Here is a 16,052-nt window from a genome sequence, read left to right as displayed (position 1 = left end):
GTGTAAATGTACTGCATTTTTATTATCTATTCATCAGTTGCTAGAAATATAGGCTGTTTCTAACTGCTGGCTATTATGACTAGATCAGTAACGAACCTGGGTTCATTACTAGGATGTAGAGTCCTTGGGAATATACCTAAGAGTTGTATACCTAGATCTTGAGGAAGATCAATTCCAGCTTGCTGGGGAACCACTACAATGATTTCCATAAGGGCTGTTTCTGTTTGCACTCCCATCAGCAATGAATAAACGGTCCTCTTTTTTCACATCTTCTCCATCATGTGCTTTCATTTGTTTTATTGACATTTTTCAGTCTGAGAAAGATAAGATGAAATTTCAAAGTAATTTTGATTTGCATTTCCCTGATGACAAAAGATGTTAGACATTTCTTTAAGTGTTTGTTAGTCAATTATTTCATCTTTTAAGAACACTCTGCTTATTCTGTACCTATTTTAATTGAATTATTTATTTTCATGTTATTGGGCTTTGTGGTTCTTTTATTAATTAAAAATAATTTTAAATACATTCTAATTACTATTCCTCTTCCCCCAACTAGACTCTCTCTAGTTTGCACCCACTCAAAATATCCCTTCTTTCTTTTTCTCAATAGAAAGCAAACGGGTATATAATAATAATAATAATAATAATAATAATAATAATAATAATATAAAATAAAAAACAATAGCACAAAACATAAAGAAAAAACACAAGATGCTGATACATATACATTTCACATACAGAAAATTCATAGAAACAATAACATGCAAGCAAAAGTTGTCTAATGAAAAACATTACCCAGACAAAGCATTATAAGACAAAAGATTCCTAAAATATCATTAACATAGTTTTGTGTTGACCATCTAATGCTGGACATGGAGCCTTGCCTTAAGTGTAGTTTGTATACTCGGTGAGACCATTGAAGAAAACTAACTTTTTCTTTGCAGACACTAAATTGAACATAACTTTTGGCTTAGGAATGGGGGTTTGTGTTTACTTCCTTTTTGGCACTGGAACCTCCCATTGCAGAGACCTATGCAGGCCCTGTACATGCTGCCACAATCCCTGTGGGTTCATATGCCCATCAGTCTTGTATCTAGAAGGCCTTGTTTCCTTGGTGTCTTTCATTCCCATTGAATCTTGACATCTTTCTACCTCTTCTTCCACAGAGTTCCCTGAGTTTTGAGTGGTATGATTGTAAATGTGGGCACATGCCATTGGGACTGAGTGTTCCAAGATCTTTTATTTTGTGCACATTGTTCAGTTATCAAAATCTATATTTGTTCCCATCTAATGAAAGAGGAAGCTTTGCTGATTATGGCTGAGTAAGACACTGATATGAGTATCAGTGTATGAGTATAGTAGACTGTCACAGGGTCAATTTTTTAGGATCATTTGTAGGAATCAGTCCTTAAGCAGAACAATATTATTTGGTTTACCACTAAGTTTCTGGCCTATGTAGTCTCTGGTTCTAGGCCACCTAGGTAGTATCAGGCCAGGGTTCCATCTGCTGTAGTAGGCAGGCCTTAAATCCAGTCAGATACTGATTGATTAATCATACATTTTTGTGCCACTATTTCACCAGTGTATCCTGAAGTCAGAACATGATTGTAGATTGCTGGATTGGTGTTTAGATTGCAATTCTAATAGTGTTCATAGTATCTTCTAGTGTCAGGAACACTGGACAGTAGGCATGAAGGCTCCAGGTAGGTACCGGCTTATCTTCTTCATGTTCAGTGATTTATGTAGGTGTTTTCTTCAGTAACAGGGTCTTACCATCAGTTTGAAGAGAACAACAAAGAGCCTTGGCAATAGCCTGGGCTGTTTGCAGAACAATATAAGAGCTATTTGAGGAATAAATGGAAAACTAATACAGTAGAAGCTTCTTAAAAATATACATATATGAAAGAAATCTAAATAGAATCACCAAATGGTGGTGAATCACCAAATGATAGGGGACAGAAAGCCCCAACTAGCCATATTCCCACCAATTGAAACTGCCTGTGCTGGCAATGGGTTACATTTAATTGAGTTGTTGGCCAAATAGGCCCCACGGTAGCCCCAAGCAACCCACATTATTACCAAGACTATTGGTTACTCTCCCCAAACTGATGGTAAGTCCCTATTGTTGAGGATAACATCTACATAACTCTTTGAACATGGAGAAGTTGAGTTTTTGCCTACCAAAAGCCTTCACCTCTAATGACTTGTGCCCTGATACTGGAAAATACTCTACACACTATCAAAGGAGAAAGCTAAATACCAACCCAGCCACAACACTTCAATCTACACTAGTCATCTGCCTGCAAAATACAATGTTGTAATAATGACACAAAAGTTCTTGGAATAACCAACCCCTATTTGATTGGAATATCCTACTCCATAAGATAGAACCCATGCCTGACACTGCTTGGGGAGCCAAGAACCTGAGACCAGATAGGCCAAGGACATAGGAGAAAACTAAACATTAGTGTTCTGATAAAAGAATGTAACAACAAACTGTCCCCTAATAATGTTCTGCTGTATTCATAAATCAATGTCTTACTTAGCCATCATCAGTGAAGCTTCCTCCTGTAGTAGAGGGGAACAAATGCAGAGACTCACAACTGGCAATGTACATAAATGGGGAGATCTTGAAACACTAGTCATATGTGCATTATCACCATCAAATCCATCCCTTCATGGCTCAGATAATTCTGTGGAAGAGGAGGATAAGAGATAGTGGTAGTAAAAGACACCAAAGCAAGACTTTCTAGATAAAATAGGACTGACCTCTATATGAAGTCACAGAAATTGTTATATCATAAACAGGGCCTGCACAGGTCAGAGCCAGGTGGAGTCAGCATTGAGAGGGAAGTGGAAACAAGTCCTCATCCCTAATGCAGGAGTTATCTCTAATTTATAACCTCTAGCAAAGAAAAGGTTTCATCCAACAAGTATCCCTGCATATACATAAGGGCAGGCCCGATGTCCAGAAATAGATGGCTAACACAAAGCAAACTCAATGATATTTTGGGATGGTTTTTGTCAGATAATTCTTTGTTTGTTCTTTTTTTTTTTAATCCTAAAGTTCTTTATCTTATTTACTAATATTTCCTATTTTTATTTTTTAGAAGGTCTTTGGGTCTGTATGTATTTTTATATTTTTGGCTTTTTTTTCTGTGTGTTTTCCTTGTACTTACTGAACCTATTTAAATTTGAAAAAGCCCTTGCATGGGTTTATAATATATAATTTCTATTATTATTTTAGAATATTTTAATTACTTGTTTGGGAATTTCAGGTGATGTATTTTGATGATTTTCAGAAAAGTACAGAAGTTTCAACGTGATTACCCCAACCCTCCACACCCCCAAGTTTTCTCCTTCTTTCTCTCTCTCAAACTCATTGAGTCCTGCTTGCCCAACTCCTATGATGTGGAAACTATCTTGGGACATGGCATGGTATGGTCACTATAACAAAGATCACACCATTTAATCGAACTGACTATGCTTTTTCCCAAAAGGTATCAAATGTCAACAGATCCTCAGCTAAGGTTAGGAAAATATGTCCACCTCTCCATTTATGCTAGAATTTTGTCTGGCTTGATCTTTCACATGTTTTGTGTTACTCTTACAATGTCTGTGAGTTCATATGTACATCTGTCCCATTGTGCTCAGAAAACAGTTTCCTTGAAACAGTCTACCTTCTCTATCTCTTATAATCTTTTGGCCTCACTTTTCAAGAAGATCCCTGGGTATTGAGAGGAAGAGGTATGAATCAGATGTCTTCCCCACTTAAGCTGAGAATTCAAAAAAATTTCTTATTCTCTACACATTAATACTTTTTTGGTTTCTGTATTGACTGATGTCTACTTCAAGAAGAAACTTCTCTGAGTGCTGAGCAAGGTACTGATCTGTGGGTAGAGAAATAAATCATTAAGATTCATTTTAATTATGTGTCCATTTAGCAGATTAATAATAAGCTTTCTTCACAGGTAGGATATAAATATGGCCATAAAATAAATGTGAGAATTTAATTTTTACATAAAGAACAATCACTAAGTAGATTTCATATTGTTCTATTCAGTCTTCATTCAAAATAAATTTTCCAGTTCTGTGTAATTTTGACTCTTTAACAAGCTCTAAAGTAAATGAATGAATGAATGACCAAAGCCAGTCATTATTATCAAAATTTGTATTTAAATGTTCAGTTTGTACAGTCATCTCTGTAGATCATTCTTGTAACAAGAAGGAACTGTCATTGTTTGGGATACAAATGCTCTGTAGCCTTGTGAGAGGTTTGGGAATGTGAAGTCATCATGTGGGGCCAGGAGGAGCTTCTAAAATAATTTCAATGTTTCTCATCTAGGTCCTCCACAGAGATCTGACTGAATGTTTCCAAGAATGTTAGATGGTCTGCTGAGGCCTAAGTTCAATACCTTGGCATCAGGGTCCTCTTAGGTATTCTTGGTCACCTCTTTCAATCTTTTCTTCCAGCCCATCCCTAATCCTCTGTGACTTCACTGGCTCACAGAACCTTTGTCTATCAGGGACCACAGTTGCCATACTAGGCTGGAATTCAGGGAGGATACCTTTACCCTACTTCCCATCCTCCATTCCATTCTCTCAAGGCTTGCACTTAGTCCTACTGCAACCTGCCTATTAAGACCCTTTTGCCAGGCCACCAGCACCACATTAAGACTCAAATTTTGGATTGGACAAAGGGAACCCATAGTTATATCCAGATGCCTCTTTCAGCCTGTTCTTCTAGCCACTCTCCATTTCTTTGTGACTTTCCCCTGACCCAAAGAACAATGCGCTAATAGGAAACCCTAAGCCAACAAACCTGCTGGGACTCACACACCCCACAGCTGCCACATTTGCTTAGTACTAAGAGTGGGCACCAGCAACCAAAAAATTGAACACCCCTCCAACAAAGATAGGACCAGATATTTACACCAAGAAACACTTCAGTCATCATAACTTCAGATGTCAGATCCAAGCGTAAAAACACAAACATGATCAACCAGGACAATAATGCTTCCTACAGACGTAGAATTACTATTGTGTCTGGGCCTAAAATAATAATTTAGCTGAAGCACAAGGCAAGGATTTGAAACTATCAATTGTGACTATATCCAAAGACCCAAATAAATGGTTTAAAGGAGACTATAACAACATACAGTTAAATAAAATAATTAAAACAATTCTAGGCATGAAAGTAGACTTTAACAAAGAAATAGAATTACTAATAAAAACCCAAACTGAAATGAAATTGGAAGTTAGAAACTCAGGATGGAGAAAGCTGGGGAATGAGGTAGAATTTTGTCACAGAGGAATAAAGTAAACAGACAAAGAGCATGGTGTATGTAGATTCTTTCCCAGAAAACAATTCTTGCCATTTGTAGTTTCTCTTCTGGGCCCCTGGGAAGAATATTATTAAGACTGGTTCTCCTTGGCCATGAGGCTCTGTCTACCATCTCCAGGTGATAGATATGATCTATTTGCAGTCTTCTACATGTTGACATCCAGTTATGCCAGCACCAATTGTTGAAAATGCTTTCTTTTTTTTATTGTAAAGTTTTGCTTCTTTATCAAAAATCACGTGTTCATAGGTGTGTGTATTAATGTCAGGATCTTCAATTTGATTCCATTGGTCCATATGTCGGTTTTTATACCAGTACCAAGCTGTTTTTATTACTATAGCTCTATAGGAGAGCTTCAAGTCAGGGATGGTGATGCCTCCACAAGTTACTTTATTGTAAAGGATTGTTTTAGATATCCTAGGTTTTCTGTTTTTCCATATGAAGTTATTATTATTCTTACCAGGCCTGTGAAGAATTGTGTTGGGATTTTGATGGGGATTACATCTGTAGATTGCTTTTGGTAAGTGTGCCATTTTTATTATGTTGGTTCTACTTATCCATGAGCATGGAAGATCTTTCCATTTTCTAATTTCTTCTTCGATTTCTTTCTTTAAGGACTGAAAGTGCTTGCCATACAGGTGCTTCACTTGTTTGGTTAGAGTTTCCCCAAGGTATTTTATATTATTTGTGGTTATTGTAAAGGATGATATTTCTCTGATTTATTTTTTAGCCTGTTTATCATTTGTGTATTAGGAGGGCTACTGATTTTTTTTAATTAATCTTGTATCCTGCCACATTACTGCAGATGTTTACAGTTGTAGGAGTTGCCTGGTAGTTGCTATAAGTTTTTGGGGTCACTTATGTAGTCTGTTAGTGAAATAGTGAAATTTGACTTCTTCCTTTCCAATTTGTATCCCCTTGATCTCCTTCTGTTGAAAGACTTTATTATTTTTATATTATTTATTTTTTATGACAGCCTATAACCACTTGTTGCTGTGTTTGTTTAAAGGTTTTCTCCATCTAGATCACTGTACTGAATGCCTGTAGGCTTCTCTGACTGCATGAGCCAAGCCTTAATGCTGACACAAAGCTCCTCAGATGGTGCTGACTTGTTCAATCCCACAGGCAGTGACCAGGAGATGCAACTCTGTATGTCATGACCTGGCTGAGAGACTGTGGGACCAGGAAGCTGTGTCTGGGCCCATGTTTCTGTATTTGGAATTTTTAAAGCCTTTCTCAGGTCCTGTATGGAAATAATGTGCCTCAATTTGGGTGTCAAAAATACTGAGTTTTTTTTCTGTCCCACAACACAGCTCCCAAATATTGACATAGAGACTTCTTATTAATAGGGAAAACCTGTCCCACTAGCTCTTATAACTTCAATTATCCTACTTTTTAACATACATTTTAATATGTGGCTTTTCACCTTTCTTGCATTCTGTATGTCTGAATCCCTCTGTGTCTCCTTGGCAACAATTTTGTGCTTCAATTATCTCATCCTACTTCCTTTCTCTGCCTTGAAGTCATGCCTATACATCCTGACTAGCTATTGGCCATCTACCTTTTTATTACACAATCATAGCAAACACCTTGGCTCAATGTACACATATCTCATAGCATTTCAAATTCATCAAAGGAAAAAAATTCATCAAGATGAAGCCTCAATTCTAAACATCTATGCCTCAACTAAAAGGGCATCCACATTTGTAAGAGAAACATTACTAGTGCTTAAATCACACATAAAATCCCACACATTAATAGTGGGAGATTTCAACACTCCACTCTCAACAAAGGGCAGGTCTTCCAAACAGAAAATAAACAGAGAAATAAGAGATGTTATGACTCAAATTGACCTAACAGATATCTATAGTACATTTCACCCAAAATATACCTTCACCCAAGAATATACCTTCTTCTCAGCACCTAGTGTTACCTTCTGGAAACTGACCATATACTTGATCACATAACAAATCTCAACACATACAAAAAATGGGAATAATCCCCTGTATCTTATCAGATCACCATGGGATAAAGTTGGACTTCAACCACAACCCAAACTACAAAACAATTCTCAACTGAATTAACAATGAGCCAAGAAGGAAAGAAAGAAATTAAAGGCTTCCTAGAATTTAATGAAAATGAAAGCACAACATACCCAAAGTTATGAGACACAATGAAATCAGTGCTAAGAGGAAAGTTGATAGACCTGAGTACTTGCATAAATAAGTTGAAGTCCCATACTGGTGACTTAACAGCACATCTGAAAGCTCTAGAACAAAAAGAAGCTAACAAACCTAAGAGGAGTAGATGGCAGAAAATAATCAAACCACGGGCTGAAATCAATAAAACGGAAACAAATTTCTAAACTGTTTTATTAAATAAGAAACACAGAGTCAAATATAGGGGTGAAAGCCTTAGTGATCAGGGAAATAGTGAGAGCCACCAGCTAACCTTAACTCACCATGCTGCCGTAGCTTCCCAAGAGAGCTACTTCCTGTCTACCCAGGCTTTTATTGCCTTGCTGTTCTGCCCTCTCATTGGCTCTTAGCTCAGCTACCTCACTTCCTTGTCACTGCCTATCTATACAGACCTCCAGGTCTCTATGGTTGGTACTGGGATTAAAGGCATGTGTCATCATGCTTGGCTGTTCCCTAGTGTGTCCTTGAACACACAGAGACTCTGCCAGCCATGTGATCAGATTAAGGATGTGTGCTACCACTGCCTGACTTTTGTTTATGGCTTGCTAGTCCTCTGATCTCCAGGAAAACATTATTTATTAACATGCAAATAAAATATCACCACAGTCATACTTCAAAAACCTGTACTCCACAAATTTGGAAAATGTAAAAGAAGTGGACAAATTGCTTGATAGGTACTACATACAAAAACTAAAACAAGACCAGATTAAACAATTTATATAGACCTATAACCCCCTAAGGAAATAGAAGCCACCATTAAAAGTCTCTCAACCAAACAAAACCCAGGTCAGATGGGTTCAGCATAGAATTATACCAGGCTTTCAAAGAAGAGCTAATATCAATACTCCTCAAATTATTCCATATAATAGAAATAGAAGGAATATTGCCAAATTCTTTTTATGAGGCCAAAGTCACCCTGATAAAAAAACCACACAAAGACTCAACAAAGAAAGAAAATTATAGACCTATTTTCCTCATGAACTTTGATGCAAAAAATTCTCAATACAGGTTGGCAAACTCAATCTAAGAGCATATCAAAAAGATCATCCAACGTGATCAAGTAGACTTCATCTCAGAGATAAAGGGATAGTTCAACATACAAAAAAAAATCTATCAGTGTAATCCATCATATAAACAAACTGAAAGAAAAAAGCCACATGATCATCTCAGTAGATGCTGAAAAAGCATTTGTCAAAATCCAACAAGTCTTTATGATAAAGGTCTTAGAGAGATCAGAGATATAGAGAACATAAATATACATAATAAAAGCAATATACAGCAAGCAGATTTCAATATCAAATTAAACAAAGAAAAACTCAAAACAATTCCACTAAAATCAGGAGCAAGACAAGACTGTCTGCAAGGGGACTCCTACAGCTGATAAACATCTCCTATGGCATGGCTCAATATAAGATTAAATCAAAAAAATCATTAGCCCTCGAATATACAAATGATAAAGGGTATGAGAAAGGAATGAAGAAAGAACACCCTTCACTGTGGCTAGAAATAACATCAAATATCTTGGGGGTAACTTTAACTAAGCAATTTAAGACCTGTATAACAAGAACTTGAAGTTTTTGAAGAAAGAAATTGGAGAAGATATGAGAAGATGGAAAGATCTCCCATCTCATGGATCAGTAAGATTAACATAGTAAAAATGACCATCTTACCAAAAGTAATCTACAGATTCAATGCAATTACAGTCAAAATTCCAACACAATTCTTTACAAACCCTGAAAGAACAATACTCAATTTCATATGGAAAAACAAAACAAAACAAAACAACAAAAATCAATGATAGCTAAAACAGTCCTGAACAATAAAGGAACTTTGAGAAGTATCACCATTCCTGATTTTGAGCTGTACTTCAGAGCTATAATAATAAAAACGTATGCTATTGGCATAAAAACAAGCAGATGGATCAATGGAATTGAGTCAAAGACCCTGACATAAATCCACACACCTATGATCACCTGATTTTTGAAGAAGAAGCCAAAATTATACAATGGAAAAAAGAGAGAATCTTCAACAAAAGGAGCTGGCATAACTAGATGTGGTCATGTTGAAGAATGCAAATAGATCCATATCTATCACCCTGCATAAAACTCAAAGTCCAGTGAATCAAAGACCTCAGTATAAATACAGTTACACTGAACCTAATAGAAAAGAAATTAGGAAGTTGCCTTGAATGCATTGACACAGGAGCCAACTTCCTGAATAGAACATCAGTAGCACAGACACCAGTACATTGACTAGTATATTATTCATAAATGGGACCACACAAAACTGAAAAGGTTCTTAAACCAAAGGACACTGTCAATGAAACAAAACAGCAGCCTACAGAATGGGAAAAGATCTTCATCAACCCCACATCTGACAGAGGGCTGATCTCCAAAACATATAAAGAACTCAAGAAACTAGACATAAAAAAACCAAATAATCAAATTTAAAAATGGGGTACAGATCTAAATAGAGAATTCTCAGGAGAATAATCTCAAATAGCCAAGAGACACTTAAAGAATTGTCCAATATCCTTAGCCATCAAGGAAATGCAAATCAAAATGACTCTGAGATTCTATCTTATACCTGTCAGAATGACTAAGATTTAAAAAAAATCTAATGACAGCTTATGCTGGAGAGGATGTGGAGCAAGGGTATTATTCCTCTACTCCTGGTAGAACTGCAAACTTGTACAGCCACTCTGATAATCAATATGGTGGTTTCTCAAAAAAAAAAAAATTGGGAAGCAATCTACCTCAAGACCCGGCAATACAAATTGGGCATATACTCAAAGGATGCTCAATCATACCACAAGTACACTTGTTCAACTATGTTCATAGCAGCATTATTTGTATTGCCAGAATCTGAAAACAAACTAGATGTCCCTCAAACAAAGAATAGATAAAGAAAATGTGGTACATTTACACAATGGAGTATAGTACTCATCTGTTAAAAACAATGACATGAGGAAATTTGCAGGCAAATGGGTGGAACTAGAAAAAAAATCAAACTGAGTGAGGTAGTCTAGACCCAGAAAGACAAACATAGTATGTACTCACTCACGAGTGGATATTAGCTGTAAAGTAAAGGAAAAACATGCTACGATCCACAGTCCCACAGAGGCTAGGTAACAAGGAGGTTACAAATAGGAATATATGGATTTCTCTGGGGAGGGGAAATAGAAGAGATCTCCTGGGTAAACTGGGGCAGACAGTGATGGGAACATTAAGGTTAGGGCTGGGGTAGGATAAAAAGCGTGAGTAGTGAAAGAGATGTCTTGATGCAGGGGGTAGGGCATTTTATGTTCAGGATAGAAACCTGGTGCAAGGGAAACTCCCATGAATCTAAAAGTGGAGACAGTGGAGCGGGTGCCTGAACTGGCCATCTCCTGTAATCAGATTGGTGACTATCCTAATTGTCGTTGGAGAACCTTTGTCCAATAACTAATGCTGTGGATGATTGTTTGATAAATAAAACAGATTGGCCAGTAGCCAGGCAGGAAGTATAGGCGGGACTAACAGATTGGAAAAAGAAAAAGACAAGAAGGCAGGGAGGGGAGACACCAGCTGCGGTCCAGGAAGTATCATGTAGAGGCAACAGGTAAAGCCACAGAACATGTGGGGACATATAGATTAACAAAATTGGGCTTAGTATAAGAGTAAGAGCTAAACAATGGTATGCCTGAGCTAATAGCCGAGAAGTTTAAATAATATAAGAGTCGGTATGTTTATTTTATAAGTGGGCTCCGGGACTGGCGGGGTTTGGCGGGAGCTGGAGAGAAATTCTCCAGCTACAAACTAATGGAAGTAGATACAGAGTTCCACGGCCCAGCACTTCCCCTAGTTCTGAGAATCCTGTTGAAGAGAGTGAGAGAGGAGTATAGGAGCCAGGGGGACCAGGGTTATCACAGGGGAACCTACAGAGACAACTAACCTGGGCTCATAGTTGCTCACAGACATTGGACTGATCACTAAGAAGCCTGAAAAGACTGACTTAGGCCCTCTATATATGTGTGACAGTAATATGGTTTTGTCTACTTGTGTGATTCCTAGCACTGGGAGGAGGGCTTGTCCCTGATGCTTTGGCAGGCTTTTGGGAACCTATTACTCATACTGGATTACCTTACCAAGCCTTAATATGAGAGGAGGAGCTTAGTCCTATCCAGCTTGATATGTCATGCTTTATTGACACCCATGGGAGGACTGTCCCTTTCTGAACAAAAGCAGAGGAGGTAGGGGTTCACTGGAGGTGGGGTAGGTGAGGGGATAGAAAGAGAGAAGGAAAGGGAAACTGTGGTTGGGGTGTAAAATAAATGTATAAATTTAATCAATAAAAATTTTTCAAAAAGAATTTTGGCAGACATGGTGGTTACTTTGTCCTTCCTTCAAAGTCTCTGAGTAAACTTATTATGTAAAGAGGGTACTGCAGGAAGGACATGGAAGTCATATACATCAAGGGCAATGCTCAGACCTGTAACTATTTTCCATTTATATTTTTTGCTGCCAATAGGGGGCTCCAACAACAGGGTCACCTTAAATGTTCTTACACTGTGCTTCTTGGGAACTTGCTGTAGTGAAAAAAAAATTTAGCGCATAAGACAAGAAAGCCATCTTATGAAAAACATATTCCTATGAACTTCGGTGAGTAATTGTGAGAACCTTAGATCCTCTTCTCCAGCTTATAAGGAGAATATTCTCATCTCCTCAGCTGTACAGTTTTAACTTTTACATGGTCATTACTACTACAGAGCTATGCAATCTATACAATCCCCACTTTCCCCCAGGAGTTTGGGAGCAATTGCTAAACCTATGATCTATCCCCTTGAATAATAAGCAGCAAACATCCAGTAACTGTAGTAGCTAAGAACTTCAGAGGTTCCTTCTCAAAATCATAGTCCAATCTTGGTAGCAAGAGAGCAAAGTAGTTCCTGTCCTGCTTCCTCATTTATCTGGGTTACTGTGTTCACCCAAATTGTCCATTAATGGCATAATCTGCACCACAGATGTAGTCAGCTTCATCTTCAGGCTGCATGTTGGAGATGCTTAAGTAGCAATGAGCACCAGAGCTGGAGCCAGAGAAGCGGTCAGGGATCCCATCCCCCTTGCTGTGGCTTCCATCACTCTTAAGATACATCACGTACTTAGGAGCCTTGTCTGGATGTTTCTGATACCAATGAATGATGTACCTGCTGTATTCACTACTCAAGGTGCAGGTAAGTTTGGCTGAGGCTCCAAGGGAGGCAGAGGCTGAGGGTGACTGAGTCAGCACAGGCTGGGAGAAAGACCCTGAAATAAAGAATAAAAAAATAAGAAACACATTATTTCCTGTGCTGAAAGAAGAGGACAGAATGTATCTGTTGTCAGATGGTTTCCCTGAACTGGGATCAGGGTGCAGATGACTCCTGACCTGTACATTGAAGGAGGAAGAAGAGGAGAGGAGTCCAGGCCATGGTGCAGACACCACTGAGCTCTGCTGAGACAGACATGGTGCAGGTCTCTCTAGTCCTTTAAGAATTCCCAGAGAACTGACAGGGACCTTCATGCAAATTTTTTTTGGTCAACCAAATCCCTTCTTAGGTGAGTGTTCCATCAAAAGCCTGGGTATCACTTCCTGCCTGAGGCTGCCCAAGGGACCACAGTGTCCCCAGCTGCTGGGCCTGTTGAGCCCTGAGCAGACACAAAGAGACAGATGTTTGTGTTATCAGCTGAGAGTCTCCAGACTCTTCAGTGTCACCTACAGACCCCACTGAGCAGGTTCAGGTCTGTCATGTCTGTGACAATGAGACTTCCCCTAAGGCTGTGTCTACTAAACACTTTCTCATCAAGGACAGGACTTGCCTCCTCTTGGCACAGTATGTAGACTTGAATTTATGAGAAACTCTTTATCCAGGGGCTTCTTCAATACAGACTGAGGACACAGATAATATCCTCCATTAGCTCCTTCTCAGATTGTACAAGAAGCCACACCCGTCCAAGGTTCCTCAGCAGATTGACCCATAGAGACTTACTGGTGAGTATTGGTGACTATGAGGATAAATATTATAGTGTCAGACTCATTTAATGCATTAGAAATATATATTTTTTTAGAAAATCACAAGTCAAAGCACAATAGACACTAAAAAAGTTCACAAACTTTATTGTGAAATAAAGCAGTGGGCCTGTGGTTGTCCTTAATTAAGGATTAGAGAGGATCATGAAGAATGACTGTGTGTGATGGTTTCCATAGAAACCTACCTTCTATGCATCTGATATAAAAATACATTATCTAAGGCTGGGTGGTGATTAATCCCAGCACTTGGGACACAGAGCCAGGTGGATCTCTGTGAGTTTGAGGCCTGCCTGGTTTACAGAGCGAGTTCCAGGACAGCACACCAAAACTACATAGAGAAACCCTGCCTGGAAAAAACAACAACAACAAAAAATACATTATCTAACTGCTGAGGCTTTAGGGGATGGATGATCAGTAAGGGATACAGCCCTAAATGTGAGACAAGAATTAACAAATCAAGATAGGAGAAGAAATTCTTGGTGAAATTGGGCAAAAGCTAGGACACCAGGTTAGTGTTTGCTGAGGCATGCTTTAACTCATATATTGTTAAAGAAACAGTCTACATGGATTTTCTTTGTCAAAACACTCTCATCCGAATCAGGAAATATGCAGAATAGAAGGTAGAAACATTGTAAGAGCGAGAGCTGGTGGATGACTCCAACGAAAGAGCATCTTCTAGACATAACAGGTAAGATTCACGTAAGAAATCACAGAGACTGTGATAGAATGCACAAGACATGTACAGGTTCAAACCAGACAAAACCCCAGCACTGAGAAACAGAAATGGAAAAAAATCCAACACTTAGCTATGAAGTTATGGTAATAGGTAACTTCTGGAAAAGGGAAAATCATTTTTCTCCCACGAGGTGTCACTAACTATATCAACTACACTCTAAGGCAGGCCTAATGTACAGGAGTAGTTGGCCAACAGAAAACAGACTCCATGGTGTGTGTGTGTGTGTGTGTGTGTGTGTGTGTGTGTGTATGTGTGTCTAGGATGTTTGTGTGCACATGCACACACAAGCACACTTTTTGTTGTTTTTATTTTTTTGTCTGGTTGATTTTCTTCTTTTAGTTTGTCTGTTTTGATTTTTTTGTTATTTTTCTGTTTTGTTTTGTTTGAGAAAGAGAAAGAACATGAAGCTGGGTGAGTATGTATGAAGTTGGGAAGATCTGAGGGGAATTGGGAGAAGAGAAAGAACATAATCAAAATATATTGTATAAAAACTTTTAAGTAAAGTAGTAAAACACTTTAGAGTAATATTAATTGATACAAACAATTAAAGAATAAGAGAGAGAAAGAAAAGAAGGAAGGAAAGAAGAAAAAGAGAAAGGAAGAAAGGCAAGGAAGCAAGGCTTCTTTTGCCCCTAGTAGAAACCATGTATTGAACTGTACAGAGTACCTTTTCAAGACCTTTTAACTGGTGTGATGACTAAGCATATAACTGCACTTGCTGCCAAGTCTGACAATGTGAGTCAATTCTTGGAACAAGCATGGTGGAAGGAAATGGCTGACTTATGCAAGTTGTCCTCCAATAGCTCACTTCCTCCTCTCTCTTTCACACACACACACACACACACACACACACACTCATGAACACACACATGCACACACATACACACACATACTCACATATACTAAATAAATAAATATGCAAATATATAAGAATTTTAAAAATATTTTGATTCTTTCATGTATTGTTGCTGCATTCTGTCTGCCTGTGGTTTTACCTTATTTTATGCCCTTCTTATTAGTGTTGATATTCAAATACTGATGTGAATTTCTTGGGAAGGAAATATCAGGCCCCACTTCTGATCCACAGATGCAAGTTCTATGTGCACCTTGAGTTCTAACAAGGATTGAACTAACACAGGCTACAAACTGTTGATACTTGGGTTACAAACTTTTCCTGATTCCACTGTTTCCTACCAACATTTGCAGCAGGAGAACTTCGTGAGTCCCATTTTGTGTGTTAGATGCCAGGATTAACTTTTTAAAGATTTCCCACTATAAATGACAGGCATGTCCCTCAGTGTCATATAGTTCACTAAGTATCCAAAACTGAATTTCTAATAACAAGGTAATATTTACATGAACATACATTCACATGTGGACACCATTAAAGAAAAGGCATCTCTTAGAAGCTGCACTTCTATGCCATTGCTTACAATATTAAAATATTAAAAGAAGAGAGAGAGATTTGTGAGTTAAGACTGAAAATTGTTTAAATTCAGACTTCAGTTTCAGTCATAAAGCTAGAAACATGAACCATCATGTCAACATCCTTGAGAGTAAAATATGAGTCAAGATCAAAGAAATGAATGCAAATTCAGAAACACTTTACAAATGGTTATTTGGGTTGTTACTTCCCAGGGATTACAGGAACAACAAACAACAACCAACATGGGCTAACACAAGTGACTTGTGCTATCTCACATTGGTTTTTGAAGGACAGACTTGCAA

General features: G+C 38.1%; 2 gene segments (V, D, J or C); both read right to left on the bottom strand.

Moving 5' to 3' along the window:
• The window catches only part of LOC131922436 (Ig lambda-2 chain V region MOPC 315-like), a 271,341-nt gene that overhangs the window by 45,998 nt on the left and 209,291 nt on the right, over positions 1-16,052 (bottom strand).
• LOC131922439 (immunoglobulin lambda variable 4-69-like) lies at positions 12,503-13,030 on the bottom strand. The segment is given in 2 exon segments: positions 12,503-12,825; positions 12,947-13,030. Coding segments are annotated over 2 exon segments (402 nt in total).

The sequence above is a fragment of the Peromyscus eremicus genome, chromosome 12 (assembly GCF_949786415.1).
Source record: "Peromyscus eremicus chromosome 12, PerEre_H2_v1, whole genome shotgun sequence".
In the NCBI taxonomy this organism is placed as follows: domain Eukaryota; kingdom Metazoa; phylum Chordata; class Mammalia; order Rodentia; family Cricetidae; genus Peromyscus; species Peromyscus eremicus.
Note: the sequence above shows the minus strand (reverse complement) of the source record. Positions and strands in the feature narration are given on the sequence as shown.